We start from the raw sequence: 24,056 nt of genomic DNA, 5'->3' as shown, positions 1-24,056 counted from the left end.
ACATTTATATTGGGCTATCTGCCCCTTTTAAGATTCCTCTAATCTGCAGTTTGTATAGTTTTTAACATGTTTGCTACACAGACAGCGATACATTTACAATCATGTTTCTTGTACATGAGGTCTAAACTCTTGAGTCCCTGTCACAAATGTCAGTGAAAGCTCAGGTTGGCAGTAATATGCTTTAAACTGTGTTATGAAGGCTCTTTGAGGCAGATTTTATGACGTATTACAAATGCCTTTCTAAATTCTTTGTATTCTATGTAATAAACCTGGAATGTTGACAGGCCTTTTTTGGTTCCTTTTTATTTGTCAGCTGCAGGCAACATGCATCTATAGATCACTGAGGGACAACATCTTGTCTACAGAACAAACGCACATTGCCTTTTGCTAGGATTCAGGATTTACTGTTTGGACAAAATCACAGTGGATATTTAATAGTTTTCAGAAAACAACTCCAGGTGCGAGGCTTCATGACAGTGACTCACATTTGCGCGTAACACCGTGCCAGCCAGGCGACATTCCTGAAGGATAAAAAACAATCCGAGCTGTTGAGAGTCATTGCGCTGCTCCATATGCTCAACCCGGGCCAATACCCGTTTGACGAGACGGACTGTTTTGTGAAGATGAGTGTCAGTATTCCTACTCAACCTCATTCCTGCACCGAAACCATCTCCTGTGTGCATGGTACGCACACTAGTCTCGATCAGCACCGAGGACAGACGCACCGAGTTGGGACAGGATTTTAAAAGCGTTTAAACTGTTAACGGTGTGATTTCATCGGACACATCATGAGAAGCTGGTGAAGGAACTCGCTGGAGTTTACTTACTCAACTAAGAAAGAGTTATTTTGGTGGAAATTTAAACACAATGGATCAGGTATGTGGTCTTTTAATATAAAACCTTACGCAAAGTTTTTTTTTTAAACTTTGCTTTATTATATCATAATGGCACTGTTTGCAATACAATGTTTATATTTTATACGGTGTTAAAAGGTGTAATTATTCTTCCTGTCATAATGACATCATAGTAAGCTGTGACTGAGTTAGTGTCAATATAGCATATAGACTTATTGCCCAGCAGCTATTTATTATATAAATATGGGCCTCCTATATGTCTTGTGTATATGTTGAAACCCCCATACAGGCCAATCACTACAAAGCAGGTGTGCCCATTCTCTCTATACAGAAATACTTGTAGATATGCTAACAGGTCAAAACAAAGCAATCATTGTTATGTGAAGTGTAAAACATTGCCATGATTTCAATCTTCATCTCAGCTAAGCACTACACTATCTTTCATAACAAGTGACATGTTTTTTGTGATAACAAATGAACCTATACTTTCTGTGTTTGCCTGAGCGTAGTATTGTACATCAGTTTTGCATTGTTTGATCCTTTCACCAGGAGGACACACTGGACTTTAAGGCCCTGATGGCCAAGTTTCAGGAGGAACAACTTCTTCTGAAGCAACCCAAGAGCAAACCTGCTCTCCCAGAGAAACCTAAAAGTGTCCCTCCTCCCACGAGTCCCTCTTACTTCCTCCCTGCAGGAGCACGCCCCTCCCTTCTCACCTCCATCAACCACACCCTAGATGGGAAAACAGTAAATGCCCCCAACGTCATCTTCAAGGAGGATAAGAAGCAGAGCAAAAAGCCTCTTATCTCTAAGGTAAAAGACAAGAGTGAAGAGAAGCTGAAAAAAGGTAAAGACAAGACACTGAAAGGAAGCAAAGAGAAGCTTGAAGAAATTTCAGATGATCAGAAACAGAAGAAAGAGAAGAAGTTCCCGCTGTTCCCTGGAGCATCTAGGGGGAAAACTGCTGAGCTGGTGCCAGCCACACCCCCACCTAAATCCACACTGTCAAAGAATAAGGGCATCCTGGGTTTCAAGAAGTCCATTCAAAGAAATTCAGCAGAGGTCCCTGCAGATCTGATCTTAGACTCTCCCAGCTTAGACATCACTGGACAAGCGCCACTTATCCCATTAAATTCTGACTATGGTGTGGTACCACCTGAAATTTCTGCCCAAAGGGCCCTTCTACCAAACATCCCTAGCTTACCTGACTCAACTGCTGTGATGGAAATAACCCCGCCCTCCACTATCCCTGCCTCTCCCGAATTGACCCCCCCTCCTACCTTTGTTCCTGATATCCAAGCTCTCCAAGTGCCCTCCTTAGAGATTGAAACTCCACTTGAGATGGAAACTCCTGCAGTGCACATTTCCAGGCCTGCTAGTCAGAATGGAATCATTCCCAATCCATCCAGTGATTCCCCAACCCCCCCACCCAGTCTTGTCATCTCTAGTCCTTCTCCAGTGACCTCCACTCCTCCTCCATCACCCCCTGAGCCTGAGATTGTAGCTGAGGCTTGTGTAGAGGCTGTAAATATAGCTGCAGTGGAGACGCCTCCTCCTCCTCCTGCAACAGATCCTCCATCCATTCCGTCATCTCCTAAATCTGAGCGACCCATCTCGGCCCTCTCTGCCCTCTCCAGGGCGGAGGACATGGTCCCAGCTAGAAAGATGTCTCCGGTTGACCAGAGGATCTTCAATGCTCTGGAGAAGGCACGCAAGAAGATCAGGTAAACAACACAACTGCCTCTGTGCCGAAACACAATTATTTAGCAAAAGCTGTCAACATTGTTCAAGTGATGACCAAACGTTCAGCTCATTCAGCTCATTCATGCTATTTAATGGTTTTCTAATGTGTATATCCGATTTTAGCCAACCGACAAACCCCACCACATCCTACTCGACCCCCCCACCTTCTGAAGAGCTTCCCCCAAGTCCCACCATTTCTCTCCCAGATCTACCACCCATTGATTATGAGGGAAAGGCCAACAGCTTGGACCACAGTAAGTCTGGAAAATGTACTGTAGAGTTGTTTTCCTCTCTGTTTATTAAGTTCTTATGGAGCACATTAAATCATCAGGGCGTACTGTCAACTACACAACATCATTACTTAGTGTACTGTTTGAGATATACAGAAAATCTGGTATGTTTAGTATAATTTATGCCGTAGGATAACTTTGGAGATGTAACTTTCAAGATGAAAACACACACACACACACACACACACACACACACACACACACACACACACACACACACACACACACACACACACACACACACACACACACACACACACACACACACACACACACACACACACTCACACTCACACAGGAACAGAACCTTCCTCCATTGTGCCAAATACCACTGAGCAGCAGGCAGGGCAGAGCTACGCAGGTATGTCAGAAATGAAGGAGAGGAGGAGCGATGTCAGCTCTCTGTCATCATTGTGACAGACCTGCTCTGTCTGTTGAACTGACAAATGAGGAGTGAGTCTGCTGCTGTGTTGACAGTGGCTTCATTAACACAGAGCTTATTAATTGTGCATGTTGCGGCATATATCAATTTTAAACACCCTCATGCTGTTAACTATTTCCCTAGGTCTGTCTGTGACAGGTTTTTCATCATTATAAAAAGAAATGGTGTAATTAATTAAAATTTCACCTTCTTATGACTAGTGCAAGTTCTTTGGATTTAAAGAATTATATATAAAATAAATTATGTTTCTTAAAAGGCTAAACTCCATAGCATTTTTTAAAGTAAGGTCTGCTATGTGTTTTTTCATCTAGCTGTTTAGGTTTTTTCATTATCTCTGGTCTGAGTTATATCACAACGACTTCTGTCAAGCGTTTAACTGGTTTGTTTCCTCACCTCCACCTTCTCTTGCCTTCAGGTGTTTCAGATGAAATATTACACAGTTTCAATTCATTGTGTTCAAATCCTGAAATGCAGATACAATTTTAAAACAAAACTTTGGGAAACCCAAAAATCTCTGACAAATGACTCTTACATGGTGATCATGATCATGTATTAACATGGGATCATTCTTTGCAGGGCAAGCCTCTCCAGTATTGGAAGGTATCACTGAGGAGGGGTCAGACCCTATCCCAGAGCTGTTGGTGGTTCCACCTCCTCCCCCCAAAAGGCCCCTCCCAGACGTAGAGTCTCTAGGTGTATCTCCAGAGAAACCCCACAGACCTCCCTCTGTCAACCTGATTCAATCTATCCCTCCTCCTCCTCTGGAAGGTAATGGTATGGTCACAATTGTTACACTTACATTGTGAAACCAAACTCACACACCACCCCTAACAAGAGTTTTGTATTATCTCATCTACAGAGATCCCGGCTCCTGCTGATTTCTCCGAGGCTGACCCCACAGACATCCCAGAGTTTGATGATGTGACCTCAGATGCTTATTCTACAGAGCTGCAGGTGTCAGAGTGGGGGAATGGGGAATTCTCAGGTCAAGAAACTCCAGAGCAACAGAACCTGCCAGAGTTTTACAGTAACGGGACGACTCCACCTGAAGCTGAGGTCCAAGCATCTCCAACACCTGGAGAGGATTATCCAGATAATCGACTATCAGGAATTTCCTTCCCAGTCCTTCAGGAATCTCCAGGGTAAGACACATGAGGGACCCTGCGCTCTCTGCTTCAAAATACGTGTTAATCCCTGAGAACTTGGATTTCATCCCTTCTCTGTAACCCTCACAGGATTTCCGCTGAAACTGGCAACGATGTGCATGAGAATACAGAAAATGTCTACGAGGACATCACCACGTCTTCAAGCAAAAAGAAATCAAAGAGTGAAAGTGGCAAGAAGCGCAAAGGACCCCCAAAGAGTGAGCAGTCCTTTCAGTTATCATATCAGCAATAAGATATTCTGATAACCAGATTGCATCAGTCATTTAACTTTGATCAGACATATACATCCCTTATCAAATAAACACATGTCTATTTTGCTCTATGATGCCTGCATGCATGAAGTGTGACATTAAACTAAATCCTCCAATTCTAAAGACAGAGTTTTGCATTCATCCAATCATTTAAATGACAAATACCAACACACTACCAACATTTCCTAAATGTCTAAATAAAAATGTTGTGATGTTGTTAAAAAATTGTCCAGAACATTGCCTGTAATCAGGGTTGATTTAAACAGTGTTGAACCTCTTTGTTTATCACAGATCCATATGCTGAGGCTCAACAGGAAACAGTAAGTAGCTTTTATGAGAATTTACTTGCTACCGTCTGAAGTCACTTTTGAAATGAAAAAATATGTGAGATTAAGTGTTGCTTATCTGTTGGAGATTCAATGCAAGATAAATAAAGCCTTATCTCTTTGTTGTTGTTTACAGATTGTAGAGAAAAGCAAAACGGGCAGGTTCGGAAAGTAAGGCACTTTTTTTTGTACCCCTTCATTTTCCATCATGATTTTCAGACACTGTTAGAAATAAGATCTGTCTTTGTTTCCCTCATAATCCCCTCTGCTATTTAAATATCCTGCAACGAGTCCCTTTCAAACACAACAATGTAACTCATCTCTCCTCTGCAGGAGCGAAAAGAAAGCCGCCGCAGAAGGGCCGGATGAGAAAGAGCTGAAAAAGAAAGAGAAGCAGCGCCTGGAAAAGGAGAAGAAGGAGCTGAAGGAGAAACAAGAAAGGGAAAAGAAAGAGCAGAAAGAAAGGGAAAAGAAGGAGAATGAGATGAAGAAGAAATTCAAAGTGAGTGCTGTTGTTTTAACGGACCGGGGAGGTATGGCAGGTGTACGAGCAGCGGGGGAGGGTGGGGTATGTGTTTTGGCATACAAACCTGTCTGGATTCATTCCTCCTGGTGGAAGAGCTGAGCCGAGCAACACGACCACGCTCAAATGGAATGTCTAAACATTGTTTCATTGTTTTTTATGACCGGCAATTTATAGTCTGTTATTTATTAAGCAATGAACTGTTATCATATTATCACAACATGATTTTCTCCAGAATCCAGTGGGTTCTGCATAAGTTCAAAAAGCTTTAAATCAAATAGTTCTGACCAGGCAAAATAAAATGGATGCATGTTAGTTAGAACTAGCAGTACAGAGAGAAACTATCTAACTCATTCTTTAATCTTTCGACCCATCTGTCCAGCCTGCAACGTCACTGTTCTGCTCCACTCTTAATGCTTTAAACAAGTTATTTTGGGCTCCAACTGACATCTGTGTCGACCAAAATAAAACAACGAAAACAAGCCCCTATACACCAGCTGCTCTGCTCCAAACTGCAGCCATAGTTAGCAAGTATGTGGTGAACAAAGTGGAGCATTGAGCAGCTAATGAACCAGATATCTTGGAAAACAGAGTTAACAGAGTTCAAATGAGTGCAAATATTGAACAAAAAAGCAGTTATTTCAGGTATAAATAATAACTCTGCCGTCTCTTTAATGCAAACTATTTTTCCACATTGTGGTAAGGAGTAAAGGTCATTAAGTATGAAGTATGTTAAAGCCCTTTCCTGTTTAGAGGAGAGTTTAGGACTTAATAACATGACAGTAAATGCAGAGTTGGAATTTGTAACATTAACTGTGGCCCAGTGATCCACTAAGTGTTCCAGTCAGCTTTTGTATTGAGACAGCACGTCCCCACTAAGTGGAAATACAAATAATTACACCTGACCTTTTCCTTCTGGATCATGTCAATATATCTGCTTTGAAAAAGATCAACTGAAGAATTAAATTTTGTTACATTCTCTGTGAAATTGTGTTTGTTTGCCTACAGTGTGTACGTATGTGAGATGTTGGGTTAAACTGCTGCTGTATTTGTTAGATCACAGGACAGGAGGAGGCCATGTACGAGGCAAAAGTAACCGTGGCGACCAAGGGACGTAAAAATTATCTGACCGCCAACAGCGGGGACATCATCAGCATCATCCGGACAACCAACTGTCCCAAAGGGAAATGGCTGGCCAGGGACAGCAGCAACAACTGTGAGTTTAAAAAACAAGCATGTGTTATCATCAGCATTGTGTTCACTTAAAGGGTAACAGGAGGCACAAAGAGAGTCAGAGAATATCTTCATAACTTTACAGAAGTGTTCGCACAGAAAACTTGAAATGCTGTAATGAGAGTTGGAATAAATCACTGCGTTACACTAGGCAGGCTGGCCCCTACTTACAAATTTTGATATTGGGAATCGATCTCGTATCTTGACACGACCGACATTAACAGCAAATAAAACTGAGAAAAAATTAGATTCAATGCTCCAGGGCGATATGCTACATAACTGAAATCCATGTAATGAATTTTAAACAAACCAAGGACAGCTTATTCTATTCATCTAAATGTATCAAATGCAAATGCACAAATACAAACAAACAATCACATTTCTTGATTGTGTACTGCACCACGGATTCTGTGGGGTTACAGACGGATATGTTGCCGTGGATCATGTGGAGCTGGACATCAAGGAGATGTTGGAGCTCGGAAAGAAGGCTGCCATCTCGCGCAGGAGCAATAACAACAATAATGTCGTTGAGGAGGAGCTTACAGGCACGGGGAGCAGGTAGGTGTGCACACTTCCTCACTCATTATTCCTCACTCTGTTGGATGATTTTATTTATAGCTGTTTTTCTCTGTTTTTCTCAGGGCTACGAACCATTATCCATTGTCAGCAGAAAGCTGTAAGTATCTTGCTGTTCTTACACATGAAAACTGTGTACTGTATGTTCAGTATGAGTCTGATGTTTATGTTGTGTGCAGTCGAAGATGACAGTGAGGAGTGGACCGGTGACGAAGAAGAACCCATCTCTCCTGCTCCTGAAACCGCAGATCCACTCACTCCAATGTAAGTCCAGGCTGGATCTACAATATGCTTTTGATTGATATTACTTCTTGAGATAGACACCTATCAGCACCATTGACTCTGATCTCTGATAAGTCATTGCTGGCAAAAGCCTTGTATTTTTTCTTATTATCAATGCCTTGTCTTGTCAATCTGTTTCCTCTGCAGGGGCCACAACAGGACACTCTCAATGCCAGACATGGGTAAGACATTTAAAACTTCCTCCAACAAATTGGGTTCATAGCTTACTGTTGATAACAACTAGGGGACAAAAACACTGATGTGAAGCAAGTGTGACTGATTGTGTGATATACCATACAGTGTGGTATCGATGCTTGTTGTATCTCCGTGTGTTATCTTGATAGAAGTGTGCATATACAACAGAGAAGCGATACGACAAACATGTTGATTCTTTATCATGTCGTCTCATCATGACTCATCAAGCTACTGGAATCCCAATCCCATCTCTACTAATCATCATTTAATCTAACAGAAGTCTCATTTGTTAGCATATTTTAAAAGCTGAATCACAAGGATTGTCCAGCAGGTTGTTTGAGTTAACGGGAAGATGTTAGTAATGAAGGTGTGTTACAATGACACAAAGGTTTTGTGTCTTCAGTAACAGTACCTGTGCGATTATACGATAATTAATGCAGTAGGTATGTGATGTGAAAATGTCTCACCTGTATTTGTCCTTTTTTTTTCTATCAGGAAACAGAGACCTGAGCGTAAACCACCAACACAGTCAAAGTGACATCAGTGCAGAGGGCACACATGACAAGTGAGTTTACCTGATTCACACACACACACACACACACACACACACACACACACACACACACACACACACACACACACACACACACACACACACACACACACACACACACACACACACAAACACACACACACACACATACACACACGTTTATGCTAACAATGTATCCATGTAGTGGATATACAGTACATTGTATATTGAATAGTATTTGACTTTATATATCTATACATTATACATATCTGCCATATACATCTGTTATATGTAATATATGCATCTGTCCATACCTCCTCATTCAACAGTGTAAAGTGTTCAAATACTCTCAATGTATTCCACATATGTATATATTTCACATCCTCAAATCTTTATTGTTGTTATTGTAAATATTCTTCTCTCTTTTTGCACTATTTTATTTATCTTATTTGCACCATGTATGTTGAGTTGTTGGAGGAGCCTGGGACATAAGATTTTCATTGCCAACATATACGCTGTATATGCTGTGCATATGACCAATAAAACCTTGAAACCTTGAACTTTTTTATTAATTATTTTTATATTGTTTGTTTTTTTCAGAGCAAGACATGAAGCACTTCAGAAATTGGCCACATTTTTCCATTCACCAAAACCTGCAGAGCCTGTCCCCAGGTAGGCATGATGCACAAACTGCACACCCGCTGTTCACGTACACACACACACACACACACACACACACACACACACACACACACACACACACACACACACACACACACACACACACACACACACACACACACACACACACACATACACACACACACACACACACACACACACACACACACACACACACACACACACACACACACACACACACACAAACTGTTTTAATTGTTGCTTTTCCTTGTTTTTTACAGCAGCATTGAATCAGTGACAAGTAAGTGAATATCCCTAATCCTTAAATATACCAAAACTGTAAAGTTAAATTGCGTGACCATTTCATTTTATAAAGTTTCTTGTTAATACTTAATAGTTTATTAAAAGTTTATCCATCTATATACCATTTTAAAAACATTTGATGTGTTTGATGACTACATTTTTTAAAATGAATGTGTTTCCATCACAGGTCCTGTGATTGTGGAGGAGGAAGAAGAGCCCTTGTAAGTAGACTTATAAAACACACACACACACACACACACACACACACACACACACACACACACACACACACACACACACACACACACACACACACACACACACACACACACACACACACACACACACACACACACACAAAGGACAAGGTGCAACCTGTAGACAGAAACTATTCCTTCCTTTTTCCCTTTGTATTATTCTGCTGAGCATGAAATCCTTTGTTTGTTGTCTTGTTGACGTTAGTTGTCTCGTGTCTTGTAGGATAATGAGTTGATTCCATGTACTGGGTGGGGGGAGGGGGTCATATTCACATTCAAAATGATGTTACCCTCCTTTTTTCTGTGTTGTGTTTGAATAATTTTAAATGTGTTTTCCTTCAGGCCTGAAATTACTTCATTAGATTTTGATCATCCTGACTGGATCATTTTACCTCCTCCTGACATGTATGCTGACCTGACCGTGGAGTAATTCTCATAAGCAAGGTGAAAATAAATAACCTGGACTCTCTTGTCATTACATCACTATGCACTTCACTTGCTGACACAATGTTTTTCTGTTTGTAACAGCAGGTCAAAGATCAGCCAGGCAGAGGAAAAACAAAACCAAAAAGATTTGTCCATACTGTTATTCTGCACAATGTGACCCATTTCAGTCACCCAATACTGTGACAGTATATTCATCTTCCTGACTATGACCTTGTTTACCTGGTGACGGCATTTATGGATCAGTGCGAGGATGAAGAGGATCAAGATAAGGAGATTTCTCGACAGGCGATACACCGTCTTGACTCCTCAAACTCTGTCTGAAACCAAAGAGGGACCTGGTGGCTCTGTATGACTTGGAAAAATTGGACCAAGACGAGCTGCTGATCCCAGGAAAATACTTTTGCAAACCCACCTCCTGCATTTAAAAAAGATCCCACGTCATGTGCAAATACCAAACAAATAATTAAGTGGTGAAAATAAGGGGAAGACAATGGAAAATGTAGTTATGTAATTATTCTCAGACCAGATCAGAGGTTTGAGACACCACTTTAAGTAAATACACATCAGACACAGGCAGTGGAAACAGGGATGTTAGTGTATCATTTTATTCACATTCCCAGAAATCACTACTCTTTTTTCACTCTGGTTATTCCACAGGATAATCCAGTTAGTGAGTGTTCAATATACAGTACTTGTTACCAGTTGACAGTGTTGGTAGCAAAAGACTAAATCGAAGTATAGCTGGTGAACATACAAATGAGAAAATAACATTTTAGTTTTGCTCATCAGCAATAATTAATACCACTCTGTTGTGGTCAGTTCTTCCGCACAACTGGTGGGATTTGTTTACTTAATACTGTATGCACATAGGGCGCTGGTTCAAGACCACCTGCAGCATTCAGTCAGTTCTTCCATGTGTTTTTGTATTTGTATTGTTCTTTTCTACACAAGTGTCTTTTTTACTTCTATTTACCCCCGTTATTAGTGTTAAATATCATTATGGATTATAGAAGTGCATATGTAACGCACGTCATAGTATTTAAATGCTGAGCTTTCATCAAAAACCATGGAGGGAAATCTGAAACATACCGTTTAAGGGTCTGCTAGAACCAGTTGCTATCTTGGTCACAGTTGCAACTTCTGGAGGGAAGCACAATCTGTAAACTTTATTTTCTTCCTTTAATTTTTATGGAGCGGATGTCTGGCAGGTGTCACTTTTATCATACTGCCTGTCTTTACGACTTCCCCTGAAGCTGATGAATAGCAAGTGTTATAGAAAGACAAAGTGGTGTGATGATCACCTGAGGTCATTTTTATAAAGTATAATGTTGTTGTCGACATCTAAGCGTGCATTTTTGTCTGGAAAAAACACATAACTAATCCTCTGTGATGGGTGTGTAATTGACAAAGCACTAAGGACAAACACATTTTCTTTTTATATGTTGGTTTATTGTTTTTCAATAAATACTCATTAAAGTGCAAATTATAACAGCAATTTCATGCATTGCATAACAAGAGAAATCCAAACCCCAGAGACAGGAAGAGAAGCTGTGACACTCACACACAGCCTTACACACACTCATTCACAATAAGCAGTGTACACACACACACACACACACACACACACACACACACACACACACACACACACACACACACACACACACACACACACACACACACACACACACACACACACACACACACACACACACACACGTGTATTTAAGGTAACACTTATCATAGAAACCCACCACAGATTAACAGAGAGCACTGCCTTGCTGTTGAAGTTGACCGTCCGTATTTGATTCGGCCCCTGTGTTTACCACCTTTAACGCAGATGAGAGACTAATGACTAACATGCCACTGGTAGTTGCATACAGTTGTAGTGGTACAGTCCTACATCTGACAGTAAATACTGGTTATATGAGGAAAAATGACCCATGACCTCTCCGATATGTGTTTTTCATTTATCAATATTTCCTATTGTTGTCCCGAGCAGCAGAATCAGATGCATTACAGGCCAGATGTGATCCTGATGTGGGCCAAGCCGCTCACTAAACAGAAGTCATTAAAGACACAGCACTGGAGTGTAATATAGAGGTTTCACATTGATTGGTGTTTAAAAAGCTGTGAGCAGTGGCATGTCTCTGGCAGCAGGGAGCACATCAGAGTATATTCAGTGTATGTGACACCACAGACAGGAAAGGCAACCCTGTACAGGACATACAAACAGAATACATGTAATAAAGGGATTTAGCAGAGGAACAACGATGTGGCTTTCACTGTTTCAACCAACTGCCTTCACAATGCTCTCATAAGGCAATTTATACAGACAAAAATTACTTCAAGTAGAAGTCTACCCCGGTGTGTGTAAACCATCAACGTGACCAAACTTTCTGAAATGTTTTCCTGTTAAACTCATTTTTAACTATTAAAAATATAACATTTCTCATGACAGTTTCATCATAAACCCCCGGCTGCTACCCCAAAGCCTGTGAAAATAATGATAGATAAATAACACGTTACGATAGTATGTAAAATATTATATATTGGCTATTTTGGGGTTTTGTTACACCTGTCTTAAGTAGAGTGCTTACTAACCCCCAACATATTTTACTGAGAACAGTCGAAAGGCAACACCTCTCTATGAAAACAAATACGCTTCTTTAAAACCAAGGAAAGAAACCAAGACTGACAGGAGGATTTATCTGAGCAGCACCAGTTTTCACTGAACATTCACTCTGAAAAGATTATGATAAAATATTGTGACAACAGTGAGACCCAACCCCGCTATGGTATGACCCTATAAAAGACAATGCGGAACACTTAAAGAATAATGGCACCGTAAGAAACCACATGTACAGTAAAGCTTGTGTATCCACAGCAAAGGTGTGATGCAATAAAACACTAAATCTGCAAATGAGTTTTAAAGTGCAGACCAAACAGACAGCTGAACAGCAGAAACACAGTTTCCACTCACAGAAACATAACATTTTGACACGACTTTAAAGTCACTGCAATGATCCTCCAGACAAAGAAGATGAAAGTCATGTGACACACACTGATCTCCTCTACACACACTGGCTCATGCACACACTCTCCATAAACACATGCACAGAATGACTATGTTGCATTCTTTAAGGCAGCTGGAAAAAGGTTTTCTGTGGCTTGTACTGTCCTGCAACAGATACACACCGGCTCACATGGATTTATCACCTTCCTCTCATCGATTGTCATCATCACCTCATTATCTGTTCGTACACAGGACTAATTAACTTTATTACTTCTAAAATGATTAGTAGCAATTTTGAAAATTGATTGACTATTGTAGTCATTTATGAAGTAAATATTAACGTGCAGAGAGAAAATCTATTATAGACCTTCACATTTGGCGTTCATTTTGGATGGAATTACTTCTCATTTAAAAGGCTTAAGTGGAATACTGAAGGAAAAAAATACTAATATTGTTATTAATTGTAGCCCTAACAAATCCTACACTCTCATGCACATGGCTTCCGTCTTGTGGAGCTTACTTTCATGTTTTTGACTTGTATTCTGTACATGCAAGACTAAGCAAAATGAACCAAGGACTTAAATGAAATGAGTGTGTGTTTTTTCTTTGGAATAGCAGAGGTATGTGTCATGTGCACAGTCTATTGCTTCACAAAAATAGTCAGATGATTGGGTGGTTGTGAAAGTTCAAGTGAGATGGTGTGTATCTGTGCTTCAACACTGATCAGTGTTATGTAGAGTATTTTCACCCAACTGTCCTGCTGCCTCTATAGGTTACTTTATCTTCTACAATTTATTCAAAATCAGGATAAAACTCTACGTAGATTCTGGGCTTAAATAATATAACTACAGTGTCTAAAAAACAATCTTTCAAAAATAAATATGGATCTGATATCTAAGTAATAATCGTCTTTTTTATGGTGTGTAAAGTCTGTTATTTGGTATACCTTTGCCTACCTTTCCACCTACGATTGGAATATAAATATATTTTATACATGGATAACAAATACCATGGTATAATATAAAATCTGAAATAAAATGTTACATGTTTTAACTTTCCCTCAGAACACAGATTTCCTGTCAATTTTATCAACCAGTGTCTTGATCAAAATATAAGACAAGAACTAAAACTGACATCAGTGTCTGCGGCAAACTCAGCAGGATCAGTGTATTTTGGGGCGATGACAACAGATTGAAGGTGTTTGTGGGAGCAGTGACGTTGAACTTGACCTTTTCAGACTCCGCTACGACTCTGAGCTTTGACCTAATAGCTCTCTCTTTGCCGGTCTCCAAATGTTGACAGACTCCAGTCCCAGGATCAGTTTTCATTAGCTTTGGCTGGATGTTTAAACTCCAAGACTCTGACCCCATGACTGTGTCAAAACAAGAAAAAAGAATCTAATTATCTGCCTCTCTGCTTCCTCTCTATGTCTCCTTGACCTAAGGTGACAGGCATTCACCCTTCCAGTCCAGCACAACTGGAACTGAGATGGCGAGGAGACAGAAAGAGGAAGTCACTCAGAAAATCTACACTCCCTACATCCCAGATCAGCATTTGGCTTAAAATCCCCACTGACATCCAGGTGACAGCGAGGGGAGGAGGACTCAGCGTGCGAGCGTGGTGATCAGACTGGCACACATTTCAAAGAAGTCCATGGTGTGTGATCCCTGACGTGAGGTGAGCAGAGGGGAGCTGCCGGACAGGGACCCTGGCAGGGAGGAGCTGAGCTGCTGCAGATCGATGCCCGGGGTTGCCGAGTCAATGCTCAGTCTGGGTCTGTACAGCCCGGCCGTGGAGCCCGACCTCTGGGGAGTGGATGAACCCGATTTACCAGCCGCTTCGATGATGTCATCTGGGGGTCATATGAGCAGAGAGGTAATGAGTCAATGTGTTTTGTATCTTGAAATGTTTTGGGTTGATTGAATTTGACTTTTTTATGTGCATCAATAATACAATGACTGGATAAATTATCAATCACAACCAATTGCTCTCAGTCTCATGTTCACTTCACTTCAAGTACTCCAAAGGCTGCAATTCTAAATAAATAGAAATTCACATTTTTGTAATCTTAAAAAGAGAAGAGGAAAATAAAGCAGAGGTAGAGGATGGTCATGGGGCCACCTCTACTCCTGATAATTGGTGTTGAATATTTGTACTATTGTATATGTGTGTAGAATAGCCTTGAATATAGGAAAGCCTGTCAGATATACATGTGACTAATACAAATATGCTTTTTGTGCTTGCCTTTGTAAAAGAGGTGGTCTGCGCAGGCTTCAATGCAAGTGCAATTTAATGCTTAAACAAGTACCAAAAGTGCACCCTGTCCCTTAATCTGCATAAACACCACCACCTCTACCAACTCAGCTAAAGCAGATTTTAGAGCCGTGAAATTAGGGCAGACAAATTGAATTGTAGAGTAGCAACACTGTAAATGCATTTGCTATTAGAGTAAAGACAATGCTTTATGATGCAAACGTTCTTTTCATTTAGGTATTATTCCAGATTAGAGGTGTGGTAAAATCAGTTTGTCTGTCACTAACCATCGATGCTTTTGAAGTCGAGGAGGTAAGATCTGCTGTCCACCTGGTATAGCTGCAGGCTCATTTTCACCAGATTTCCTGTCACTGGATTCTTCCTCCGCACCCGCAGGTGATATGGGTTCACCACCTTCAGAACAGATATCAGACCATGTTATTCACATACAGGCCTTTGTCAATAATGTATACAGTATGTGTAAGACAGATCCTCTTACCTTCCAGTCAAAGCTGAGTTGTCTCATAGCCCTGTACACTTCAGCCATGATGTCGTAGGGTCTGCTCTGACTCCTGATGCCGAGGTGCCACTTGGCTTTCTTCACTGCCAGGGGTTTGGGTCGGGTGGTGTTGAGAGCATCCAGAGGACAACGAGACTTTGGGCTGTCAGCCAGGAGGGGGGGCATCCTCTCTGGATGGGCTTTAACCCCGGGGGGCAGCGGCATGCCCTCTTCTATGAAGGAGCCCTGGGGAGGACTGGAGGCCAGGTAGAACTCGCTGGCCTGGGTCATGATGCGACGGTTGTCTATTATCAGGTGATAGGCTACGGCCAGGTGATCCTGCATAGACAGGGAGGAAGCATGGTCAATTAAAGACTGAAGGGATAATTCATCGAAACCAAGGGCAGACCTGACTGTTGGCTAAAGGAAGCTATTAAAGCATGGTAGCTGCAAGTAAAGGACTCCCAACTTTATCATCACATTGTTTCACTGCCAGGATCATGACACCAAAGATATGGCTTCACTACTAAAACAGTCGCATTTCAGTAAAAAGAGAAAAGTGCCAGTTAATTCCTTTAAAAAAAGGTTTTTGAGTACCTGTGGATCCCCGCTGTAAAGGCTGGACACAAACTCTGTCTCGGTGCATTCAAACTTCTCGCACACTTCCCTGACTGCCTCCTCATCCAGCACTGTAGCATCATATGAGGGGTCCTCAGGGAACAGGTAGCATGGCAGGTCCTGCTTAAACCACTCATGTTCCCTAACAGAGGAGAGAATAACTGTCAGAAAACCCAACCTAAAGGGGATATGGAAAAGCAAATAATCTCAAAATGTCAGAGCATGTCATTTAAGCTTTCATGAAGTCAAACTGTTGTTAAACACATCAGGCTGTTTTTGTAATGACACTTCAGATTGGGGACCTTTAACATTACAGGGCCAGCAATAAGACAAGAGGACACACACTACTGTTTGATGTTAACTTCAGTTTTCCTCCCAGAGCTTTAAAAAAACATCTGAAGCCAATGCCACTCTTCATAGTGATTTATCCTGTGTGACCATGGCAGGGATCAAGAGAAGATAAAGGCAGCACACAGAATGAGGTTAGCACCTGATGTCTTTGATGGTGGCTCTCTTCAGAGGATCCACCTGCAGCATGAGCATGAGCAGCGAGGCCACGGGGCGAGTCAGGTACTCTGGCATGTAGAAAACGCCTCCTCTGATCTTCTTGAACAGCGTGGGGACGTGGTCATCATCAAAGGGCAGAGTGCCGCACAGCAGGGCGTACAGGATCACTCCACAGCTCCAGATGTCCACCTCTGGGCCTGCATAGAGCCTGTCAGAGCCATGACAAGATTCTGTTTGTTTGCGCTTCTTCAAATTTTCCCCCATTTTTTTGTATGTGTTTTTTATAGTCTGGAGTAGATGTGTGTTAATAATGGTCTCTTTCAATCCCATGTGGGTTAGGCTGAATGTTTGGCATGACATAGTAGTTAGAAATCAATGAATTGATGTATCCTTGGTCCAACATGTGATATATATAACACACACCTTCCTGAGATGACCTCAGGAGCAGCATAGTTTGGTGAGCCACAGCTCGTCCGTAGGAACTCCCCATCTGACATCATGTTCGACAGACCTGTTGGCCAAACGCGGGATAAATATATCAAATATATATTAACACCCTTCAGTGTTTACTCTGACAATAACACAGACTAATGAAACAATCGTGTATTATCATATTATTGCTATGATCCTTTGGTTAAATGAACATGGCCCGGGCACGGGGAGGGCAGAGTTATACACCGTGGGCACGGCTGATATCTTTATCCTCATTTACCCGCCAAGACTCTTAAGCTCTAAACACAAAGCTCATCTAATTGGATGAGCCTGTCTCTGCCTGCCAGGGTTGCTGCCAAACGCTAAACACCAGACACTCTGTGAAGTGCTGACCTTCTCTTTATCTTTTAGCCCTGTTCCTTTAACACTCCCTCTCACTGCTCTCCAGATTCTGTTACCCTCAGCCAAAACACTTCCCTTGCTGTAAGCCCCCACGATTCCCTCCCTATCAGATAACACTGGGCCTCAAGGCTTCCTGCCAGACATGATATGAGACCTGGCCGTTGCTAGGGGACCTCTCTGCAGCCCACAGAACCTGCTGTGCACAAGGGCCTTAGTGTGTTGGTGAAAATATTTCTCTCTTTCAAGGCTGTATTGCCTCAGGCACAGTCCCCTAACAAATCAGCCAGAAAAATTATGCCATAACCGATGAGAAACTGTGCTCAGTGAGAAATTCATTTTCATTTAATTATGAGGTTAACAGGTGCAAGACGGTGATTTCACACTTTTCTATGAGAGTATAATTAAGTGTATGACTTATATAACTGCAACCAATGTTCACTTGCCTCTTATCAAACTTTCCAATTACAGAGTAATTTCACTCAGCTCTGCCTCTTTGTGTTTCTTTCCCCCCCCCCAATGAAAATATTCTGTTCTGCTTTCTCCCTAACAATTCTTTTGTCTCTCCGTTTAGCAGTACGGTAACTCTTTTCTTTAGGGTTCCTACCAAAGTCGGCTATCTTGGCGTTCTTGCTGGCATCCAGCAGGACATTCTCAGGTTTGAGGTCTCTGTGGACCACCATGTGCCTGTGGCAGTAGTCCACAGCTGAGATAATCTGCTGGAAAAGACGCCGAGCTTCTGTGTCCTCCACCTGAAAGACACAATATGACATCCACATGATCGAACAGTGAGTGTTTTTGTCACGTGTGTAAAGAACGTTGGATAAGAAGGAGTCTTGTTTACAGCTATTGTATCATGTTCAGGGCTCGTCATGAGGTTGGTATGGCTGATGATCCAGGTCAAGTTGAAATAGGATTATTCTTTTAAAAATACAGACAGTCCCAAGAAGAGATTGTCTTTACGTAGTGTCTGACATGTGCTTGTTTGTTTGTGTGTGTGATTGTGGAATACCATGCTTTACAAAAATAATATACAGGTTAAAAGGTGAGCAAAGTAAACATTCAAATTTGCATTGACAGAAAGGGTAGACTGTTGACAAAGAAGTGTTCATGACTCATAACTATGGATCATATTACTTGGAAGGTCACAAGAATAGTTAAAGCAGTAAAAAGTAAAAACATTGGGTCAAAATAAATATATCGGAGTTTTGGGGCTAGCTGTGGTTTAGACAGTAGTTTGCTGTGAGTAGGAATACATTCATAAAGTAAAAAAACAAAACAATGCTCATACAACTTATCCTTCATGATTGTAACGTGGAAGTAAAAACGCCTGACTGCCAAAGAAATACCAACAAAGTCTTGGACTTGCTAACCACACCTGCCAAGTAAAAAACAAATCTCGTAAGTGTTGTTAAAAAAAGATGTTGATGCACACATCACCTCCGACACTGCTTTGCAATGCCATTACTGTGTATACAAATAAGCTGTTAATAATGAACTAACAGTTTCTGTAATGCAGGGTCCACTGGACCTAGTGGATGAGGACAATGAGGATAGCTTTAATTTATCGAAGGGAAAACACTTTGAGATGTAGCAACTCATTTTGAGAGGGCCCTATACAAACATTTACACAATTGTAAAATGCATATAGACAGAAACAGTATTACAAATCTAAATTTAAACTGCAAATACAAACACAGACAGCTTGAGCACGACATCTAATAAATGAAATGTCTTACCCGTCCATGTTTGCAGATGTAGTCAAACAGCTCACCGCCAGACACATACTCCATCACCATGAAGAAGTCTGTGGGTGTACTGATCACCTGGTACCTAAAACACAAACATGCATTGTATTGACACTCATATACTGTATTTTAATTGACACTTCAGCCTCTTTAACACCCTATCCCTACATTGTATTATACCTATAAACATGTCAATAGGCTATTATCTCATGTCTAGAGAAAATGTATTTGCTTCAAAACATAAAGGAAGAAATATAGAGAAACAAATGCACAGAAAGGCGAGGATACGCTGTGATGTATGTCTGCTGAGGGTTGGTATTATTTCATAAAAGGTCAGGCTTAATAAAATGCAGGCCCAATCTCATGAGTGGTTGCTCTCAGGAGATTCTGTACTTCATCACAATCTACTTTACTCCTGTTTGGACGGGTGTAACACAACACAGCCGGCACCGTAGGCGAAAATTCACAAACCAAATCACAATTTCTTTCTTTGTCTATAATACGTTAGGACATTTATTCTTATTGGTTTCATTTCATGCTGTTTGCAACAAAAAGGGGCAATATAGCACACAGAGAGTCCGATGCAAGGATAGTAGAATCGGAGGATGAAACCCTCTTTATTAGTCACATACATGCACACAGCAGAGCACACACAGTGAAATTTGTCCTCTGCATTTAACCCACTTTAGTACTAGGAGCAGTGGGCAGCTATTGTGCAGCGCCCTGGGGAGCAATGGGGAGAGGGATTGGAGGTGTCTGGTGCCTTGCTCAAGGGCACCACATCAGGGCAGAAATTTTTGTCCAGCAGGGACTGGGATCTCTGCAAGTAGCAGTCCACTTTCCATATTTCAAGTCTGTTCGGGGACTTGAACCGGCGACCCTACGATTCCCAGTCCAAGTCCCTACTGACTGAGCCACTGCTGGACAAAAATAAGGAACGCTTCACGAATTTGGGTGTCATACTGCATATGAGCCTAAATATATATATATATATATATATGTGTGTTTGTGCCAGTGTTTGTGAATGTAAATGTTTGTGACAGAGTGTTCCACAGCACTCAAGCTCATATATCTGCACTAGCTTACAGTGTGTCAGTGGTATAACCCTTACCTAAAAATAACACAGAGATTGTTGGGAGAGAGACAGAGAGACATGGACTGACAAGGAGAAAGAGGTCAGTGTGAACGAAGGAAAAAGAAACAGGGAACACAAAGTCAAAGAAACAAAAACAAAGGCCAAGCCATCTGGGTGAGGACAAGGATTTAGTCATGAACAGATAATATCAAATTCTGGATTTCTGAACTAACCAGAAGTGTGTGTGCATTGACATTTGATTGGCATTTCTGTGTTCTACCTCCTGGGAGCCCTGTGGGAATGCTCGGTACAACACACGCAGCTGTAGTAAACAAACAGGAACATGCAAAACATGCCACAACAGAGAGAACACAACATAGCTACAGGGCCACATTACACAAGCCCCTTATTTTTATAGATATCTGTTATCTCTGTGTCACTGTCAGCACCGAGAGTCTATAAATCTGTTAGCAGGATGTGTCATCTTTCTGCACTTACAGCTTGATAATGTGTGGGTGTCTGAACAGTTTGAGGTTCTGGATCTCTCGTTTGATCTTCCCAACGACATCGAGGCTGCGGATCTTCTGTCTGTTTAGGATCTTTACAGCCACTTTATGGCCTGTCAACTGGTGCTCGCCAACTGAAAACAAAAGAATACAGATAAGAAGCAAAAACCAAAACCCAGATAAAAAACACATATGGACTCATACACAAGACAGAGGAAAGATACATAGGTGCCTGAATAGGTACACATTTGATTTGGATTTTCCGATGCACGTGGGCTTCAACATAACAGTATATAACTATTGTTATTAATATTATTATTATGCATTTTTTGTTTGCTTTCTGAAGCCCTTATCTGCCGGTCAAGTCCTTGTTTAGGGTGTTGGAGCTATCTGCCTGCCTGAGGGTCTGAAGTCTCTTTGTTATTGTAGCTGGTTTTTCAGCATTTTTTCATGCATGATGTTTGTTTTTATGGGATTGCTATGTACTGATGGGGTAGTTTTTGCAACACAGTGTGTTCTTTTCATTATCTGGATTGAATGCTTTATTAGGTTTGAACTACAAACGTGTTTTAACCATGTCATTAGTAATATTTGATGTAAATAGGTTTTAAACTAATGTCAATTTAGATTGGATGTCTGTATTGGTTTTGCTGTTGCTAGAATACAAAAAAATAATAATGAGGGGATTATTTTGTAGCCAAGACAAGAAGGGAGTTTTCCCCCAGCTAAACTACTACATCCCTTTAACTGCGCACATAAGAAAAATGCTGGGTGAGTTAAAGCTCACAAGGTCACGCAAAAACTGAAATAATATAACGTAGCGTCTGTAAAAGGTTGTCTCGATTTACTGGGCATTGGCAGGCCAACACATGTTTGCAATGGGATCATATGTCGGACAACCTACAACGCTTATAAACATCTTGGTTTCCTTTCCTTTGCCGCTACACCGTTCAGAAACCACAACATACACTTCTCATTACGTTCATATAAGAGACTAAAGTGGTTATGACTGTGCATATTCCTTTAGCTGTTGTCCTACATGTCATTTCACCTGCCATAGCTGTAAAGAGTAGCCACAGATGGGGCTTCGTGAAAGAATTTGACTTTCAACCTGGCGGATTCACGAAGCACATTTACTCTTTACATCCCTTCCGTCGCAGCGGGTAATCCGTCGAGCTACGCTAGCTGCTCAGTGACCGGCAAGTTCAGCACAGTCGGTTCAGGGGGAAAGCTAGGTGACTACTTCATGATTACTTCACACACATACGCACACATTAATAACATGACTTAACTCTTCACTTTTCCGAAGGTTCCCACTCCGAGCGTGTCGCCGAGGATGTAATGGCCGATTTTTACCCTGCCTTCGTGTTTCTGTTGTTGCCTCTCTGCCATCTTCTCCGTTACGGACGGCTGGGCTCGTTCGGTGCGGAGGGTGTGCTGCCCGTCTGCCTATGGGGCTCACGGAGGGGCGGGGCACTTCAGGAAGGGGAGAAGCACCGGAGACTGCCCCGTTAAACGCTCACTGTCCGGTTTTTGGTGAATATTGTAGTTCAAATAGGTATTTGCTTTTCTGGATGCCCTATTCTGTTGTAAAGCACAGCGTGTGTCATGACCATGATAATCTCCCCAACACCTCCCCTGTTCGGTCTGCGTTTCCCACGCTGTGGTATCGAATTAAGCGTCCTGGTTAATTTCCTTCCCTGATAAGTACACACCTGACAAACTGTCAGCCATCATTCTTTAATACACAATCAAATACATTTACTGATGTTTTTGAGTTGTAAATAATAAGATGTGTTATATAAACTGTCATGAAAATATCTAAATCCCAACATTTGCAAACAGTGGCATGAGCTTTTTGTGGAAGAGCAATGCATGATTGGAATTCTGTTGTTTGTTTTGGTTTTTCATCCAATATCCATATCCAGAGCAGTGTCAAGTTTCCATCTCTATGGCTTATCAAGCTGGTATGTCAGGTCAGTTATAGTTTCACTGTTATTCTTTAAAAAAAAAATACTATTTGATATAGTTAACGTCCTCCATGTGATTATTCCACACATGTAAATAGTTTTGTGTTGGCCCTATCCCAAGACATAGTCTTAAAGGTTTAAAAACTGAGATTTAAACATTTCTGGAGAAAATCGAGGAAAGAAAAGTTACATTTTAGATGGTTTACATACAAAATTGAAAAGATATGTTCATGTTTAACCACTAGATGGCATTGTTAGTTAAATTATAATCAAAGAGTCTAACTCTTGTGACTTCTGCTGCTCTTTTGAGCCCTTTCTGAAAGGGATCATTTGTTGAGCTGGAGCATTATCCCTCCCTTATCAGTAGAAAAGAAAGATAAAATAGTGTGCCTTCAAATACCCATGTTCTCGTCCACCATAAGCTTGGTTTCACTGCCCAAAGCAGCCCTGTAACATATTTCCTCAGAAAAGTTAATAATGAAAAAGCTTGTATAATAAGGAAATATATGTTCTCTTTTTATGTGCACTAGCATAATCTATATGAGCTAGAGTTTCCTAATTGTTTTCGAAAACTCCCCATACATCAGCGTCTTGTATGCATTGATGAAATACATATCTAACATGGTCTTTAAAGTTTAATTTTTTTCCTTTATTCCATCATTACTCAACCTAAATCAGTCAACATGAACTGATGAAACAAACTGTGAGAATATGTATTGTAAAATAACTTTTATTTTTGTCAGGATAAAACAAGGAAATAATGCTACCTCCAATAGCATAATTCCTTTCGACTTTGACTTGATAAAATAAACTTTTGAGCATTATTATCGTTATTAATATTATTACGCTACTGTAGGCTATACATTTCAATACATATTTATGGTAGTACAGTGTGCACATTTTGACTTTAACTTCTCTATGTTATAATCGTTTTATTTTATTCTAAAATTGATAAATTCTAGCGAAATCCA

General features: G+C 41.0%; 2 protein-coding genes across 4 annotated transcripts; one reads left to right on the top strand and one right to left on the bottom strand.

Annotated features, from left to right (window-relative positions):
• The first annotated feature begins 642 nt into the window (after positions 1-642).
• LOC134869924 (FYN-binding protein 1) lies at positions 643-11,545 on the top strand. Of its 3 annotated transcripts, none has more exons than XM_063891887.1 (20): positions 643-876; positions 1,404-2,578; positions 2,721-2,851; positions 3,906-4,097; positions 4,189-4,471; positions 4,565-4,692; positions 5,038-5,066; positions 5,209-5,243; positions 5,406-5,574; positions 6,652-6,811; positions 7,251-7,386; positions 7,470-7,504; positions 7,584-7,668; positions 7,834-7,868; positions 8,377-8,446; positions 9,014-9,085; positions 9,340-9,356; positions 9,546-9,579; positions 9,958-10,059; positions 10,144-11,545. In XM_063891887.1, exons 1-19 carry the CDS (start codon positions 868-870, stop codon positions 10,043-10,045), a joined length of 2,883 nt encoding a protein of 960 aa, XP_063747957.1. In that variant the 5' UTR covers positions 643-867; the 3' UTR covers positions 10,046-10,059; positions 10,144-11,545. The 3 variants fall into 3 exon arrangements, with proteins under 3 accessions (XP_063747957.1, XP_063747956.1, XP_063747955.1); XM_063891886.1 differs by having other exon boundaries at positions 644-876; positions 9,337-9,356; positions 10,147-11,545; XM_063891885.1 differs by having other exon boundaries at positions 644-876; positions 9,337-9,356.
• On the bottom strand, positions 11,490-22,732 carry prkaa2 (protein kinase, AMP-activated, alpha 2 catalytic subunit). Its single transcript, XM_063891888.1, has 10 exons — positions 22,408-22,732; positions 21,108-21,249; positions 19,526-19,619; positions 18,394-18,538; positions 17,379-17,466; positions 16,939-17,163; positions 16,428-16,590; positions 15,831-16,169; positions 15,619-15,745; positions 11,490-14,930 (listed from the first exon to the last, which is right to left on the bottom strand). Exons 1-10 carry the CDS (start codon positions 22,505-22,507, stop codon positions 14,683-14,685), a joined length of 1,671 nt encoding a protein of 556 aa, XP_063747958.1. The 5' UTR covers positions 22,508-22,732; the 3' UTR covers positions 11,490-14,682.
• Between the last annotated feature and the right edge of the window lie 1,324 nt (positions 22,733-24,056).

This window comes from Eleginops maclovinus, chromosome 9 (assembly GCF_036324505.1).
Source record: "Eleginops maclovinus isolate JMC-PN-2008 ecotype Puerto Natales chromosome 9, JC_Emac_rtc_rv5, whole genome shotgun sequence".
Classification (NCBI taxonomy): Eukaryota; Metazoa; Chordata; class Actinopteri; order Perciformes; family Eleginopidae; genus Eleginops; species Eleginops maclovinus.
The sequence above is the reverse complement of the archived record's forward strand: the minus strand, read 5'-3'. Positions and strand labels throughout refer to the sequence as shown.